Consider the following 17977-nt stretch of genomic DNA (forward strand, 5'->3'; position numbering starts at 1 on the left):
TTGCTTTTGCCTGTCCCTTTATGCCCCTAAATCCCTATGTCTATTCATCTATTTGGCACATCTGTAGTCTCTTGAGCCCCATGTCAGCATCTCAAAACAGGGGGCCAGTCCTATTTTAGTTGAGAGAATTCAAACATCCTCCTGGCTCCAGTGACTTGTCACCAAGCCACGCTTGCTGTTACACCTTCCCAGTAAAACAATGGGACTTCTGTTCTGTTCATGCAACCATGCAACGAAGTCCCCCTTTCATCCCAGTTCTATTACTACTACCTTTGTCTTGACAATCTTGTTTGACTGCCCTGCTTTTACAAGCCAAGACTCTGCCTTATCTCCCCAGAGGATTCTGAAATCCCCTGTGGGCACCAGCACCCACTGCCAGCCTTCCCAGGGACTAACAGCTAGTTTCTTCCTCTCCACGCAGCCTCTCCTCAACCTGCAGTGCCCTTGCTCACCACGTGGCCTGGACTCTGCCAGCTTGCCCTTTCCCCCTCATTCCAATAGGCTTTGGTGAATGGATTCCCTTGTGTAATTTCCATCCTCCCCACTCTTTGATCTCTGCCATCAGCACCTCCACTGAGAGCTCATCCAATTCTTAAATCATCTATTACCTCTGTTTTCACCAAGACCAAAAGACTCAAATCCATTATAATAAGAGTTTTTAAAAGAGCACTCTCTTCCACCTTTAGCTAACTTAGCCTCTTTGGTCCTGCTTTCTTTATCTATAAAGTGGGACAAATCATATGTCTCTGGATTGTTGAGAAGGAAAAAGAGGACTCACCAAAGTCATGTGCCATGGTATTTAGTACACAGCTGGCATTCAATAAGCCTTTGCTACAGGAGGATTGGGGAATATGTTACCATTTCTTTATAGCTACTGTCTTAGTCCATTCGTGCTGTTATTACAAAATACCTGAGACTAGATAGTTTAAAAACAACTGAAATTTATTTCTTTCTTACAGCTTTGGAGACTGACAACTCCAAGATCATGACATTGTGTTGGTGTCATGACATCATGTAGCTGTATCCTCACGTGGCAGAATGCAAAAGGGCAATAAATAAAACAAAACAAAAACACCAGTTCTCTCCTTGGAGCACATTGACAAGGCACTATTCCTGTCCATGAAAATGGATCCCTCAGGTGCTAGTCACCTCCTAAGGGCTCCTACTACACTGGGGATTGAATCTCAACATACATTTTGGAGGGGACACAAACATTTCAATGTAGCGCCTGTGTTTATCTTTCTCCAACCAGAGGAGAAACTATGGATCAAGTCCACAAAATAAATTAATCAGAATCAGAGAGCCAAAGAACATTCTGATATGTAACTTCTCCTACTCAGGCACCTGGGCCTTATACAGCCTGAGAGAGAGGCTTTTAAACATAAAACATACAGCAGATATTTTTCTGCAATCTCTCATGGCTGGCCCACGACAGGTTGAAATTGAAAAAGCAGGGTAGCAGTCCAAGCCTGTCTAGGGGCCGTTCCTCATGCTCTCGTTTTTCCTCCTCCTGCAAACATGTCCCACCCTCTCCAGTTCCCAGTGGGTATCTGTGACCCTCACCAAGGTTCTCTCCTGCCAGTGAGAAACCACTTTCAAATTATCTGTTTCTCCAACTTCCCTACATCTCCATCTAGTCTTTGAAGTTCTATTTTCCAATCGGATTGATTGTACCTTCAAGTAGTGACAGGTGAATCATGTTCCAGTGTTAAAAACTACCTTGGGGAACCTTCAGATTTACTTCTTCTGGTCTATTTCTAATCTAATTATTGACAGAACTGTAATCCAAAGAAATAGTGATGGGATTCTAGCTGTTATGTCAAGAAGGTAGGAGAATTATTTGAAGATAAGAATGGATGTCTCAGAATGTCCCTTGGGTCATGAGAAGAAAGCCTGTTTGTCCTCTGTCCCCGCTGTCACACAACAAAGCCATCTTTTTCAACAGCACATAATATTTTAGGAAAGATCAGGAACATGCAAACCTGAACAAGGGTGGTGGCACCCAAGCTGGCCTGCCCAGCCCCAGGCTGCACCAAAGCAATATTGCCGCCAGATGACACCCATCTGGAGATCTTTCTGTGGGAAGGGGACATGGGGGAGACAGACAGGAGGCTGAGGGAAGGAAGGGAAGAATACAGGAGACCCCTTCCAGTGTGCTAGGCCTCCCAACCAACACCACACACATCATGGAGAACGGTGGGTGAATGGTGACCCCTAATGGAAAAACTCCTTAATCACAGGGGCTTAGGAAACAGCCCTGCCAGCGTCTCTACCACACAACCCACAGCACCATTAGTGATCCGGTACTTTGGATCTGCCTTTGCAGCTGTTCATTGCCACCTGCATCCTGGTTGTGTGCCCACGTGGTCTACACCCCTGGGATATAGACATTCAATCTAGAAGCAGAGTGGCTCAGCTACAGAAGCCCTTCCTATGGACTTAGGATCTCTCTCTCTCTCTCTCTCTCTCTCTCTCTCTCTCTCTCTCCCCCCCTACCTCCCTCCCTCCATCCCTCCATCCCTCTTCATTCTGCACTTCCAATCTTCCAAGGTACTACCCAACACTTAGCCTGGAGCTTGTGCCTCCTCATTCCACTCCTTGCTCTAGGAATGACCTCAGAGTCAGTTCTGACTTGTGGCTTTATGGGACAATATTCAGGAATCCCTCCCCTGCAGATCCAGACCTTGCTCTTTTGGGAGGTCTTACTGTCTTAAAGATAAGCTTGAGTTTGAGGTGTAAGGAGTTGAGATAAGTATGAGTAATGAGAATGGAGATGTCATCAGAAAAATAAAATAGGAGTTTATTCTAGGGGTGTGAAGGGGAGGCTACACACTCAGCAATTCCGCCCATGCCTTTATTGAGCTTCCAGAGTTTCTCCAGGTTTCTCACTTTTGGGATTGATACCGCATTATCATGCAATATGCTTTTTATGTATGCAAATTATGGAAAGAACACCTATTGCTAGTTGATTGAGGTTTAGGTAAAATAAGAGCCTTCCCCAACACACACAAGTGTTCACACTCAAGCCCTCTAGAAGCTGGGATGAGATTGCTGTGCTGTTTAAGCAGAGAAAGTCAAATGGTAAATCAGCAGGAGATTCCACTTTTGGTTAGAGCAAGAAGGGAGGGTGAAGGCGAGGAGGAAGCAGGCAGAAGAGATCCTAGAAACCAGGGTGTCTGTGTGTGTGGTTTTTATTCAAAGGGCCCAGGAGGGTTTCTCACTGTGTCTTTGCTGCAGGTACAGAACAGGACTCTTCCCTGGGTGACGTTGGTCACGTGCAGCCTCAGCTCCGTGTCACTGACCCATGTGGCCAGGTAATTGGCTCCTGGAAGGGATATAGCCTCCTTGTCCCCAGGGCTTCCCAGAGTGGCCAGCCACTGAAACTGCTGCTGGAGATCCTGTTGGTACCAGCTCATCCAGGGGTACTGGGAATTCCTCAGGATGCAGTGCAGAGTCTCAGCTTGTCCACGTGGTACCAGAACCCACCTGGGCCTTTGCTCCACCAGGCTTGCAGAGGGGTCTGGAACACAAAGGCTGGTGGAAGCGAAGGCACAGACAATGGTTGCAGGGGGGTAACAAACTGAGCTCATTTCTGGGGAGGGAGTCCATGAGTGACACTGACAGGAGGCTGCAGGGAGCAGAAGGGACACTTGCCAGGGGAGAGGCTGTCCCTAGGGCATTGTCCAAGACTGGGATTAGGGAGCACCTGCTCTGCCTATGGTGCTCTAGGGCTTCATCTCTCTCTTCCTCCCTCAACCCACCGAGTGGCCTCCCCCGCTGGTCATCAGACCTGCACTCAGGTCTGCAGCCAGGAGCACCCAGACGCACACAATGGAAAATGGCCCCATCCCCTGGCCCCTCTGGCTCTCTCCTGAAGCGCTGTGAGACAAAGCAGGATCTCGCCTGTAAGACAGCAATCAGAGGCTGGGTCTATTGGCCTGAGGTGCCAAAGGGCGTGGCTTCTTCAGGAAACCAAATATGTTGTCTCATTTCTCTGAAGCACAAAGTTCAAACAAAAGGCTTCTGTGATTTCCTGCTTCCTGAGCTTCCCCATGCACTCCCACCCTCCCCCTGCACTCCCCATATTCCTGAAGACCTCTTTGAAGGGAGGCCTGGCACCCTCTCCTGCACCCCAAGATACCTGGAGGTAGTCGAAATCCAAGCCTCAGATCGTTGCAAGGGATCAAAATATCTCAACACAACCAAATAAGGCTTATAGAACTGAGCCGTCATCCCTGGCCCACATGCTCCACTTACGCTGGAGGCTGTTACAGGGCCACACTGAGGCATGACCATGTATGGCAAGTGTATGATAATGGTCACCCATCATCAATGATCTGTGCCTGACTCTGTGAGGACCAATACAAATTCCGTGGAGAAAAAAGGGAAGACTCCTTCCTTACCCTCCCTTTTCTTTTTTTGAATTCTTTTTAGATGTTGATGGACCTTTATTTTATTCATTTATTTATATGCAGTGCTGAGAATGGAACCCAGTGCCTCACACACGCTAGGCAAGTGCTCTATCACTGAGCCACAACCCCAGCCCAATTATCCTCCCTTTTCTTGAAGCATTTTCATTAGAGAACTTGGAATGATAAATTCCCCCTGTCTGTTTGGAATGTTTGAAAATCTTTCGAAAAGCTCAGTTAAACCCCTTGCTAGCTTTAAAACCCAAGAATGACATCTTCTCGAGGACCATTTCTTTGAAATTTAATCCTCAGGGTTAAGGTTGGCTGCCCCTATCTCCCAGGTCCCAAGGAAGTAGCAGCCTTCTATTGGGAACCTGGCTTAACTCAGGTAGAAACCTAACTTAATTTAGCAAAGAGCCTAGTGCAGAAGTCCAAATTAAGTAAAAACCTTATTTCAAGTTGCAAAACTACTTTCTGTTGTAAAGACATAGGAAGTTTTTTATTTGGTTGGGGGCAACATGGATGTACTCCAGTTGCCAAGTGAGTCTAAGATGAAGGGTGTCTGACAAATGGGTCTGTGAAGCCCTCCAAGTTCATCTTAAGAATACACTCATGGTGGGTTATATCCGTCTTTGCAACTTTTTAGTAAATTAAGATTCATGTGCCTCACTTTCCAGTGTAATGCTTATTTACTAATAAAGTTACTTTCTTTTTCTTTTACCTCGTGGGCATTTTTATCACTTATTTAAAATAATATTTAATTATTAAACATACATTTATTAATTTATTAAATATATTTAATCACATTTGATTGATTTATAGTAACTCATGTATATAAATATAACTAATTATATATTTTCCAACTGCTCACTTTGCTGTCTCTCCTGCCTAGTGGCCCTCAGTTTCTTCATCTACAAAAGGGAGATAATATTGAAAACTATTTTGTAAGAGTGAATGCATCGGTACATGAAAATATTCTTAAAATAGAGCTTGGCACAGGCTAAGCATTCAGTAATAACTGCATTTTATTATTGCAGTGTTAAATTTTAAATCCAATTAAAATATGGTAGAGTTAATGGTAACTTCTGTCTTCAACTGCTTATCACTTAGTAACCAGCTGAAATTGGAAGCACAAGTTCTCTTGACTGTGTATCACTGATAAGAGGACTCCTTGTTTCCAGTTTGAAAACCAACAATCTGGAAAATGCCACTGAAAAGGCCCTGTGTCTGCCCTCTCTCCAGCCTCAGCAGCTCGTGGATGACAGTATAGAGACACGGGCCAGTTTAGCCACTGAACTTTACCTTTCAAGACCTGGAACTGCACTGGGTTTTACTCAGTGCCAGCCCCATCACAGACACTGGGTAAAAGAAAAAAGGGACTTGGGTGACCCAGACACCAGGCCCATCTCCCTGGGGACCCTCCAAAATGTGCAGCAATGGCCTAGTGTCCTACAGACAAGGGCCAGAAGAAGGGATTTCCTGGGTCCATAATGGCCGGCTTCCTGCTCTTTCATGAGAACCCTGCCTCTTCCCTGAGAACGGTGCTTCGGCTGGCAGGACAGATTGCAGGATTAGGGATCCTAGGCCCTTCTCCATTTACAGGACCGGCTGTCCTGTCCCCCGTCTTCAGCCTAATCCTCAGATGAGATTGGGATCAGAGTGTCTCCAGTACTCCTGTTATCTCCTCCCTGGTGTTCCTCCTCCTCAAGGTCAGGGCCTCCCCAAGTATGACTTTGTCTTCAGTCTTGGCCACTCTGTTCCCAGCCACACTAAGCCCCTGGCTTCCAGATGGCTGCCTGGATCCCCACTTTCTCTGCCAGGTCCAACGATGGAGATTGTAGCTGCCCCTTGGGGACATTTGTTTTTCTCCCCCACAGCACCTCAGTTGCAAACAGCTTCACCAGCTTTTGAGCTTAATGTGTGATTCAAAGATTATGCAGGCACTGAATGAAGACAACGCAGCTCACCCCAGCGTTCTCCACTCACCGCACACACTCCATGAGCTGCACTCCTGTGTGGGGATGCATGGCCAGAGTGTGTTGGGCAAGCCCATGGGCACATGTCCTGTCCATTTCCAAGTAGAGAACAGGCAAAGGGGTCGCATGAGGTGAACCACAGCCCTTGGGTGGCTGTGTCAATAACCAGAAGGAAATAAGTCTGGAACTAGAGTGAGACTTTGGACCCTGCCTACAAAGCAGCTAACAAATGACACCAACTCCCTCCATCAGGATGAACCATGGAGGAAGAACATTCAGGGCTCTGCTGTCCTGTGGGGGTCAAGGACCTAAGAAAATAATGAAAAGAGCAAACCCAGGGCATGCCCCTTGGTGCTCCCATTTCCTTATCTAAAAGTAAATGGTTTGGAACTTTTGGAAAATTAAGAGGGTCTGAAGTTTCTTTCCACTCTGTTATTCTAATATTCCCTTTGTGCTGTTATTGTTTATGTAATAAAACAATAAAACCAATGTGCTCGCACCTGGAGAAATCGGGCCAAGCCTCCCAGGAGAGTCAGTAAAATGTGGCTCTGTTGAGCGGCAGCTCATGGGTGGCAGCCCAAAGGCATGTGCATGTCTGTTTCTCATTTTCTCCCTCTTCTCCCCTCACTCCTTCTCCTTCTTGTTCCTCCCCAGGAATGTGATGAAAATCAAAGCTGCCCTGGACTTGGACTTGCCCACCTGGGAAGCTGATTGTGGTTCTTTCACCTCTAGGTGTCCTTCCTGGGATTAGGGAGCACCTGCTCTGCCTATGGTGCTCTAGGGCTTCATCTCTCTCTTCCTCCCTCAACCCACCGAGTGGCCTCCCCCGCTGGTCATCAGACCTGCACTCAGGTNCCTCCTCCCTACATGGTACCAAGGACTGAGAGACTAGGTTTACACACACCCCCACTAGTGCCTTAGTCTGCACAGACAAAATGGGAAACACCCATCTAAACTGGGGGTGGAGGGAACATGCCAGAGACAGAGCGCTTAGTAAGGATATCTAAGGATCCAGGATGGGGGAGCGAACCAAGGCAAGGAGAGACAGAGAGGCAGAGAGAGAGAGAGAGACAGGAAGGGAAGAAAAGCAGGGAGATGCCGAATCCTCCTTGACTCTGCAGGGTCTCCATGGGCAAGAGACTGACCTGCATTTGGGGTGGGAAACCTGAGTGATTTACTCAGGAGAATTTCATGCTAGGTCCCCTCCAGGGTGAGAGAAACCTGCCCCGTGCCCTCTCTGGACATCTGAACTCCACTTATGCAAGTGGCACCACTCAGAACCCAGAGGATAATCAGATCAGAAGATCCCAGCCTGACCCTCCCTCATGGCATGGTGCCTGGCACAGGTACAGACATATAAGTCCAGAGCTCTTGAGTTTTCATCTGCAGGAGAGATGCTCCAGGTCGCAGGAGCCATGACCTGTGTCCTTCTCTTTAAACTTTTTCTACTTCTGGTCCTGTCAGACACCTGCCCAGGCAGCCACCTCAGCCCCACATCCCGCCTGCGCTATTCCAGGTTCCTAGATCCTTCCAATGTCATTTTCCTGCTCTGGGACTTTGACTTTGAGGCTGAGGTCATCACTTTTGAGCTCCAGGTCCGGACAGCTGGCTGGGTGGGCTTGGGCATCAGCCACCGCCACACTGTGGTGGGAAGTGACCTGGTTGTTGGAGGAGTCCTGCCTGATGGCAATGTCTATTTCTCGGTAAGTCTAAGGGTGACTCCTGTCCAGGGATGAGTGCCTTCGTTAGGTTGAAGATGGCTTTGTGTCCAGAAAACACCCATATTCTCCAAACATGACCAAACACACTCTCAGAACTCCTGCTGACTGCTGGTCTCTCCCTACAAGAATGATCTAGCCTAGAGTTTGTAGCCTAGGTCTTCCAGAATGCATGTTTTCAAGGCTGCTAGGAGAACAACCATTAGACTGTGAGAGACTCTTGCACCCCTTCTTTGCTAACAGCCTACTAAACACAGGTCACTGGGAAAAGCTCAAAGCTGTTTGAAACATAGGCTCTGAGAACCCAACCCTTGAAGCTGTGCTCTACCCTAGAAGGAAATACAATAATAAAGCAGACCTGGGTTCTGTGGTATCGGTGCCCTGTGGGAGATAAATGGACACCTGCTGCCCCAAAGCATGATGATTTGAGCTTCTGGTTCTTACTCCTCAACTTTCCCTGGACCCTAGGATCAGCACCTTGTGGATGAAAACACCCTAGAGGAGGATGGGAGCCAGGATGCCGAGCTGCTGGGGCTAACAGAAGACGCTGTCTACACAACCATGCGCTTTTCCAGGCCCTTCCGCTCCTGTGATCCTCATGATCAAGACATCACGGTAAAACAGGGGAGGGAGAAAAGCACTATCCACACACAACTCTGGGTTCTGGGGAGGTACATTGCCTCCAGTCGCACAATTCCTAGGGCATCTGTCCCTCCCAGACTTCCCAGGGACTACTTCAATTGTGCCATCTCTGGAAATCCACAAGCTCTCCACAGACTGCCCTGCCCTCCGCCAATGACTCTGCACCCACCCCTCCTTGAAGAACCCACTGTCCCTGAACCTGAGAATGTTAGAATTCCTGTGTTCAGTTCTACTCTTTCATTTTGAGGCTGTGGACCAGGCACAGAGAGGGAATGTGAGGATGCCCTGATTGTTCAAGGTGACCTGAAAGTTCAACTCTGAGTGGAACTAGATTCAGACTAGTCTCCAGGCCAAACTCCTTTCCCTTCCACTGTGTAAACATGCGAGGCTTGATTAGGGTCTTGGGTGCACATCTATGTGAAGTGCTTCTTGTGGGGGCAGCCCCTCAATGCTCACGGCACCCCCAGAGTGACACCATCAGGGTGCTGACTGCCTATGGCCTGGATGACACACTGAAGCTGGATCCCGAGCGTACTTTTGTTAAGTCCATCTTCCTACTACAAATGTTCCACCCTGACGATCTGGAGGTCCCCAAGGAGATCATCATCCATGACCTGGAGATCACTGATGTAAGCCCCTCCACCCCACCACCTCCCTTTCCATCTCTCCACTCAACCCAGACCCCTCCTCTGGAACCCCATGTTCAGCACATTCCTTGGGGTGAGGTTACTCCCAAAGACTGCCCACGTAGCCCTCAAGTGAACCCCCTCCCTGGCCCATCCTTCCCCTGGCATCTTTGAGAACCCTGCCCTCACCCTGCTTGCCTTCTGGGTCCCCTTCCCCAGTTCCTCATTCCAGAAGATGATACCACATATGCCTGTACCTTTCTTCCTCTACCCATCGTCAGCAAGAAGCATCACATTTACAAGGTATGTGAACAGACTGGGGAGGCCGCCAAGTGGGGAAGGCACTCACACAGAGTCTCTAGAAGGAGCCATAGGGAAGCAGCTGGGAGAATGGAACCATCTGGGACTTGGTGGGGGTGGTATTAACATAATTTCCTGAGCCTAGGACTATACCTACCTGCACTATTTTACGCAAGCCTCACAATGCAGTGGAGATTTTTGACAGAGTTTACTAAACAATAGCACTTGCAAAGAGTAAGCCCTAGAATTGTGCTCTGATGGCCCAGAAAGAGGTAAAAATCAGGAAGGGGAAGTGGCTTTGGGCTGTCAGGAAGTCAACAAAGCTAGAGTGAACTCAAACTTGGTCATCTAACTTTGTATATGAAGTGTTTAGTCTTATCAAGTACCTGAAAATAGGATCTTATAGTAAGGGTCAAGTTTTGTATGGAAGCCACTTTTTTGTTTTTTAGAAAATTGAGTATGGATACATTCTCAGAGATCATGCACCAACTGAGGTTAGAGTGTGTTAGTCACCTGTCCATTACTGTAACAAATACTTGAGAAAAACAACTTAGAAGAGGAAAGATTTCTTTGGGTTGATCGCTTTGGAGGTCCACAGTCAGCTGATGCCATTGCTTTGGGCCTGAGGTGAGGCAGAGCATTATGACAGAAGGGTGCAACAGAGAGACGTTTCTCTGCTCATGGCAGCCAGAGTAGGGAGCAGGGATAACCAAGGACAAGAAATACGCTTCCAGGGCACAGCCTCAGAGACCTACTTCTTCCAATCACGCCCGATTACCTACAATTTCCACCACCTCCCTTAGTCCATTCACCTATCAGTGGGTTAATCCATCAATGAGGTCAAAGCCCTTATGATCCAATCATTTCCAACTCTGAACATTGCTGCACGGGTGACCAGGCCTGCAACACATGAGCCTTTGGTAGATATTCCAGACCCAAGCCTAACACTAAAGAGAGTCAGAGGCCTTGGAATGTCCCTAGCTGGATGTAGAACCATGTGCTGTGGTTTCAGGAAAGAGGTTTAAAGCCTTGACAGGAGAGTCAGGCAGAGTTGGGAAAAATATCGCTTGGGGAAAAGAAACAGAGAAAGGAAATAGAAGAGGAAGAGAACTGGACAGAAGTGGAGAATGCCATAGTTGTAGCGGGGAAAAGGAGTGGGGAGAATAAGGATTGAAGGCAGGGACACTTGACCCCATTCTGCCCTCCTTTCTCTGTGTAGTTCGAGCCCAAGCTGGTGGAGCACAATGAGACTATGGTGCATCACATCCTGGTGTATGCCTGTGGCAATGCCAGTGTGCTCCCCAAGGGCATCAACGACTGCTACGGGGCCGACCCTGACTTCTCCCTCTGCTCACAGGTCATCGTGGGCTGGGCTGTCGGGGGCACTGTGAGTCCTGCGGTGGGGGTGACGCATGGCTTATGGGGAGCATGCTGTTGAGCAGGGAGCATTGCTGGCTAATGGAAGATGGGGATAGGGAAGGTTGGGGTGAAGGTTAGAAAACCAGGCAGGAACCTTGGATTGGCACCTAGTTCCAGTCCTTCTTGCTGCCAAATCTCCATCCCTCCAACAGAGTTACCAGTTTCCAGACAATGTGGGCATCTCTCTTGGGACCCCCTTGGACCCTCAGTGGATTCGACTAGAGATTCACTACAGCAATTTCCACAACCTTCCCGGTGAGCCTGCAGAGGACCTGGAGGAGGGCAGTTGGTGAGGTCGGCTGGTTCCTCGAGGTGTTGGGAATGCGTTGCATGCTGACTCTGTGGGTCTCAGCCCACCCAGCTTTCCTACACCTCTTCCTCTACACACCGTGACCCACTGTCCTTCCTTCTGCACCAGGTTTATATGACACATCAGGGATCCGACTATACTACACCTCTCACCTGCGCGAATACGACATGGGAGTCCTCCAGCTGGGTGTCTTCACATTCCCCATACACTTCATTCCCCCGGGTGCTGAGTCCTTTATGTCCTACGGGCTGTGTAAGACAGAGAAGTTTGAAGAGGTAAAGCTGGGAGACAAGCCTTTCCCGAGGTCCCCTGTTCCCCATCACAGATCTGGTCTGATCACCAAGCTGAAGAGCCTGAGCCTCAGACTTTTATAATGATCGTAGGCTGGTGCTCAGGAAAATAAATAGCATGAATCATACAAGGGAGAAAAGGTGTCAGGGTTTGGGGGTTCGGGGAGCAGGGTGTCAATTACAAGAGGAAGGTGTCAATTACGAAGGGAAGAAAGGAGCAAGATCAGGGTTCTCAGCAAACCAGGAGTGCCTCCCTCCTGCTGCAGATGAACGGCACCCCAGTGGCTGACATCCAGGTGTTTGGCTACCTGCTCCACACCCACTTGGCTGGGCAGGCGGTGCAGGCTGTGCAGTACAGGTAAGGGAAGACTTGATTTGACTTGCCCTTCTGTATAAGGGAAAAGATTCTTCAGCATAAGGTTTTGCTTGGTTGAGAATAAGGGGGAGCTCGCACTGTCCCCAGAATAGAGGTGACCACATAAGGCTGTGGAAAGAGGGGCTTCTTATTTATTTTAATGGACAATTTGTGTCTCCAGAAGGTCCCCGCATGCTGCATCTTTATTGGCAGACCCCCTCCGACGTCATCTTTTTGTTTCTGTCTTCTCTCCTTCTCTCTGTAGAAATGGAACACAACTCCAAACAATCTGTAAAGATGACTCCTATGACTTCAATCTTCAGGAGACGCGAGACTTACCACACCGGGTGGTGATCAAGCCGGTGGGAGCCCACGGCGGGGAGGCCTGGCTGGAGCCTGCGGAAAGCAGGATCAGAGCTCGCTGTTGTCAGCCCAGAAAGTGCCAAGACCGAACCATCCCTCTGTGACTTATCTCAGCTTTCATGTTTCACCCTGAACAGGGAGATGAACTGCTGATAGAGTGTCGCTACCAGACGCTGGACCGTGACTCTGTGATTTTTGTAAGGGTCTTTCTTCACTACGGCCACAATAACCACAGCCCCAAAAGAAAGCTCTGCCCCTGGCTTTGGTAATCCAGTGACTCTGACTGTTCCTCCTCCCAGTGGCATTATCCATTCATGTTCTCAGTGCCCCATGCCTCCAGGATGGGTACAGGGACTCCCTGTTGATGACCCTCTTTAGACCATGGAAAGTTAGAGTGATAGGAACAAGAACTCGGGCTCCTCGTGACCTGTGTTTGAAAATCAGCTCCATCATTTAGCAGCTTTCTAACCTTAGGCAAGTGACCTAACTTCGTTGTGCCTCAGTTTCCCAGTTAATAAAGAGTACTACAACCTAGCCCCTCAGACCGTATGAGAACGCATGGACTCACAGGGAACTTCCAGAATACTGCCTGTCTTGTAGCAGATACCTGTCACAGTTACCATGGTCCCAGGGGACCACACCTAAGTCATGTGTAGGGAATGGCTGGTGGGTCCCGTGCGTTTAAGAAAGAAAATATCTCCAGCCTTACAAATGATCCTAATAGGAGGTAGAAAGGAATACACACAGTAAGAGAAGAACAGGGATAATGCAGTAGGGAAATTCACAGGGAAAAAAATCCCAAGACAGTGAGCTGATCATGTGACACAAGTGAGCGTGTCCTGCTTTGGACCCGCAGAGACAGGGAGAGCTGGAGAAAGACAAGTGTGAGAAAACCTCTGAGAAGGGAATCATGGAGTGTGCGTAGGAAGCATCGCGCCCGTGTGGAGGGTAGGGAACAGGACAGGTGACTGGACGAGTGGGATGAGGGCAAGGAGACGTGGCTGGCAAGAGTCCTTGAAGCAGGGATGACACTGTCCTATCTATATCTCCCAGAGGGCAGCCTCTACCTCTGCCACCACATAGCTACCTGCCAGGTAAAGGAAAGCAATTTAAAAATGCTTTGGAATTATTATATATAATCCAAGAATTTTTTTAATGAAAATGGAGTACTCTTAATAGGTTTGCTAGAAGCTGCAGAAGATGACTGAAGAGGCAGGTGACGGGAGGCAGGAAATGTGATGAACAAATGGTCACATGGCTCTAAGGTCAGGTTGCCATCAGGACAGACGGGTGACTGATACTAGTTGAGAGGCAGTGGCAAAGGAAATGCAGAGCACAGGGCAGATGGTGTGTGATATTTCTTTGAAAATATTATCAACAATTGTCCACCGATTGGAAATGGAAAAGCAGAAAGGAAGAGGCCCCAACATGCTGGCCCTATGCTAAGGGAAAAGAGGATGGGCATCTCTGGAAGGGTGGCCACCAAGAAGGCTCTCGGCCTGCCTCATCCCTCTCTGTCGGCTTTACATCTTTGTCTCTCCATCTCCCTCCTCTTCTCCAGGGAGGTCCCAGCACTCTCAACGAGATGTGTCTTGTGTTTCTCTTCTACTACCCACGAAATAACATCTCCAGCTGCCAGGGCTACCCTGACATCATCTATGTGGCCCGTGAGCTGGGGGAGGAGGTATCAGAGTGAGTCACCTGGGAAATAAAACCCACGCATGTGCGGGGAGGGATCTGGGGAGGGCTGGGGAAGGAGGAAGAGGAGACCCACCCACTCCCTCCCAGGCTGGTGCGCCAGGAGTCCTGGGTGGACGGCCTGTCCAGCCCTCCCCTCCTCACCCCTGCTCCTGCCAGTGTCTGACACTTAGAGCTCTGATACACAGAGGAATTGTGTGGGAAGTTTTCCATATCAGCGAGGTCATTCAGTGGAACAGATGAGAACCGACTGCTACAAGCCGGATCACTTATATATACATTCTGTGTGCCTTTCTCATGAGCACTGTTTGGCTCAAAGACTGTATTTCTTTTTAAATGATTTGGTGGTAAGTATCCTTTCTGGGACTCTCATGCATCCCTGAAACTTCTATGATGCACATCTGCACAGACTCTGCATTTCACCTGAGGCTCTGGCAACGGCAGCCTGCAGCCCCTCTCTTGATCCTCCTGGACTCCTATGTGAAAAAGCCATGTCCTTAAAGATAATCTTCTTTTCTCAGTTTCTGAAACTCTCCACTCTGATGATCTTCCTCCTTCTGTCAACTCATTATTATTGTTTCATTAACTTCTAAGACATTCTGACAGTTTACGCTGTCATGAACTCAGGCTGCTAACAAGCATGCTTTATACACGTTGCGGGAAAGCACTAAGTGGACCCTAAATGGCTCTCTCTCCCCCTGCCCTGCTCCTGCTGCCCATGGCAGTCCCATGGAGGGTACCATGGTCATGAGCAGCATTGAATGGACTCCAGAGAGCATCAAGAAGGCTGAGAGAGCCTGCAAGGAGTCCCAGCAGATTGTGGTAATCAAGACTATCGATGTGAGTGTCCCAGGAGCACCCACCCTGGGACATGTGGGAGGGCATTGGGCCAAGGCAGGAAAAAGAAGGACAAAGGAAGCCAATGCAGTGGTGGGCACGTGGGTTGGGGAAGGAGGGTTGGAAGTGGGATGCTGCTGCCGAGGGTGTGTATGTGGTGGGAGCCTCCTAGTTAAACTGTGACTTCTGTAAGGACAGGGATGGCCCAGTAAGGTTTCAAGGACACGAAGTTGGTAGGGAGGCTTCTGGAGTTACCATTTTTCTTCCCTGACCTGCAGGAGCTGGTAGAAAACACAACAGGCTGGATTCCTGACATCATCCCCACTCCTCGGGGGCCCTGCTTGGAATCCTCCGGAGGCAAAGTGGAGCCCCAGGACCAGACCCCTGCGGGCTTCAGGGCTGCACCAGTGGCCCTCTCGGGATCCGGATCCTCCACTGCTGCCCTGGACCACCTGCCGCTGGCTGCCCTCTTGTTCGTGCAGGGCACCCTCTCGTGGCTCCTTACCATGCTACAGCCTGAAGTTTGATTCCTCCTCCTCAGGCCACACGCCCAGAGCCCTCTCTGCTCAGTCCTCCCCTTATCAGCAAACACAGAACTCCCTGCTCTGGCCCCAACGAGTTCCCCATCTGTGCCTTACCATAGCCCAAGCCATGACTCTGCAGGCCCATGTCCCTGAACCCTTCTCCATGACATGCTGTGGGACCACATGTTTCCCAAGGCCTGCTTCCTAGGCTGGCTGTGAAGCGGTGGAGCTGCTCTCTGAGGACTCTGGTGTCCCAGCCCTGCCAGGAGGATGCCGTGAGCCGGAGGGTCTGAAATCAGGGGCAGAGTCCTGCCATGCCCCGGCGCACCCTCCGCCCTGATGGTGGTTCCTATTTCTCTTTTCTAGTGATATTTGCCTCTAGCCCTCCCTGTGAGGCAGTGGAGAGCCAGAGCAATTTGTGATAAAGGGAGGGACCCAGTGTGTGAGGGACAGAGCTCAAGACATCCCATTAAATAGAACTGGACTTGCTTCCTGTCGCCATCTCTTTCCTTTGAGCCCTTGGTTTGGGAGCTGAGCATTCTATTGAATTCTTCAGTACGAGGCACCCAGAGGTGTATGAGTTCCTGGCTGCTCCAAAGGCAGCATTCAAAAGCACAGCCTTTGCCTCGTCCCTGGGTCTCTTTTGTTGGATGATCTTTGTTTATCTCACCAAGTGTCACATTGTCACACTCAGAGCCCCAGGTGTCAGGAGCCTAACTGGGCAAGCGAGCTGAATTGAGCTCAGAGAACAGGTGCAGAGAGGGCATCCTTAGCCTTGGAGTCCAGGGCTTGTCCAAAAATTTCACAGGGACAGAGCAGCAACTAGATGTAAATGCTTTGTGGAGCCAAGCTGCAGCTCGCACCCTGGTTCTTAGGAAAGGGCACTGCAGGTGGCTTCCCGGAGATCTTCTAGGGCTATGTCTATATGCCTGGCTTGAAAAGCTCAGCACCTTGAGGATTTAATGTCACCATGCTGGTCTATGAAGTGCCCTGCTCATTGTTCTCTAGAAGGCACACCTTCCCTGGATTTTTCAAGATGTTTAGAAAGATCGTCAGCCCCTAGAGACCAAGGACATAGTCCTAGCAAACTCTGTGTCATTGTCTAAGGGCCAAGGATGGGTCTAACAGAATAGCCCTGCTTCCTGACAGAGCAACAAATCCCCTCCTTTGGGATTTGTGAGGTGCACCTGAGACATGGGGTACAAAGATTCATTACTCTTATATTCTTCCTAGAAAACTGGATGTTTCACTCTGAGATTCTTCAAAATCCTCAGTGTTCATATTTAGCTCCTGCAATCTCTGTTTCTTATCTTAATTATTGGAACCACTTCTGAGCCTCATGACATGGGAATAGAGGGGCTTTCCCTCCTAACATTGAAGATGCTTTCCAAAGCTCATGATTATGGACAAAACAGGCACACCTTAATCGACTGTTGGTCTTCTCTATTGGAAGCATGCAAGGGAATGAAGGTTTTCTTTTTGAGTAATAATCCTAAGGCATCTTCCACATAGTCCAGTATCTTCTACAACCCAAGGAGAACACAGAGATAAAAATGGGATCTAGAAAGATACTTAGAGCATCCGGAACAGATCACTTCTCCCTTTGCTTTGTCTGATTCTTGAGCAAGGCTGACATGTCTGTTCTAACAGGTTACTCCACAAGTCTTCCCAAGCAAATACTTCCAGCCTCAGTCTTTAAGGTATAGGGTACTTTATGGCAGGGTTTCAAATGCTAGTCCTCAGGCTATGTCGCAGCCTTACTCTCAGGTTTCTTCTATAGAGTTCAAGTGACCCCAGGTGCTGCAGTCAGAACCCCCAGGGTCCTCTCTGCCCAGGTCCTGGCCCAGCAATCCCCAGACACTGTTTCTCCTTTCCTTCAACTTCATGTTCCTCCTTGGCTTGCTTTTGTTCATTTCATTTCCCTCCCTCTTCTGAACTCAGCATTTGCTCATCATGCACGTATTTACCAAGCATTATCTGCGCACTTCCAGAAGCAGGTGCTACTGAAATGAACAGGAAATAGGACAAGCACCCTTCTGCCCTTGTGGGGCTACAGTTAAGTGTCCACAAGCCCTTTAGTAGCTATTTTCCCCTTAGACTTGCACTGTCCATCTTGAAGGCTGACTGCCTCAAGAAAGAAATTATATGTATCCAGCCAATAATTTGTTAAAGGGTCACATTCATATCACACGTATGTGGACAGAAAGCGAAGGTGAACACTGCTGAGAAAATGTTTCAAAATACTCCCACAGAGGTTGAGTGCCTAAACCAGATGGCTTCAAGATCCTTTCAGCCACAGTTCTGTGACTGCAGTCTCCTGGTCACCTAATAGCACACTACACCAGGAAGATGCCAAGTTGAAATGGAAACAGGTGACCCCAACTTTCTCCAAGAATGTGCTGTCACTTGGCCTGTATGTCATCCTTCATCCTGCAAGGGTCTCCAAGCTCACTTTGCCCCTGACTTAATTTTCTCCTCTACTAAAACTCCATATTAAATGTGGAGGATAA

The 17977-nt window shown here is 48.9% G+C and overlaps 1 protein-coding gene and 1 gene segment (V, D, J or C); one reads left to right on the top strand and one right to left on the bottom strand.

Annotated features, from left to right (window-relative positions):
* Positions 1–2820: 2820 nt before the first annotated feature.
* LOC125611624 lies at positions 2821–3897 on the bottom strand. The segment is given in 2 exon segments: positions 2821–3520; positions 3791–3897. Coding segments are annotated over 2 exon segments (387 nt in total).
* Positions 3898–7800: 3903 nt separating this feature from the next.
* Positions 7801–15897, top strand: LOC107149111 (putative DBH-like monooxygenase protein 2). The gene is made up of 13 exons (XM_015493879.2): positions 7801–8088; positions 8572–8718; positions 9213–9374; positions 9591–9674; positions 10891–11058; positions 11243–11345; positions 11509–11675; positions 11957–12048; positions 12311–12407; positions 12546–12605; positions 13970–14100; positions 14832–14946; positions 15222–15897. Exons 1-13 carry the CDS (start codon positions 7801–7803, stop codon positions 15468–15470), a joined length of 1863 nt encoding a protein of 620 aa, XP_015349365.1. The 3' UTR covers positions 15471–15897.
* The last annotated feature ends 2080 nt before the right edge of the window (positions 15898–17977 follow it).

Source organism: Marmota marmota, unplaced genomic scaffold (assembly GCF_001458135.2).
Source record: "Marmota marmota marmota unplaced genomic scaffold, marMar, whole genome shotgun sequence".
Classification (NCBI taxonomy): Eukaryota; Metazoa; Chordata; class Mammalia; order Rodentia; family Sciuridae; genus Marmota; species Marmota marmota.

Excerpts from the sequence above, each read along its gene's own strand:
- LOC107149111 (XM_015493879.2), top strand. The coding sequence starts at position 7,801 with ATGACCTGTGTCCTTCTCTTTAAACTTTTTCTACTTCTGGTCCTGTCA. Across the intron at positions 8,089-8,571 it reads ATGGCAATGTCTATTTCTCG|GATCAGCACCTTGTGGATGA; the intron begins GTAAGTCTAAGG and ends CCTGGACCCTAG. Across the intron at positions 9,375-9,590 it reads ATGACCTGGAGATCACTGAT|TTCCTCATTCCAGAAGATGA; the intron begins GTAAGCCCCTCC and ends CCCCTTCCCCAG.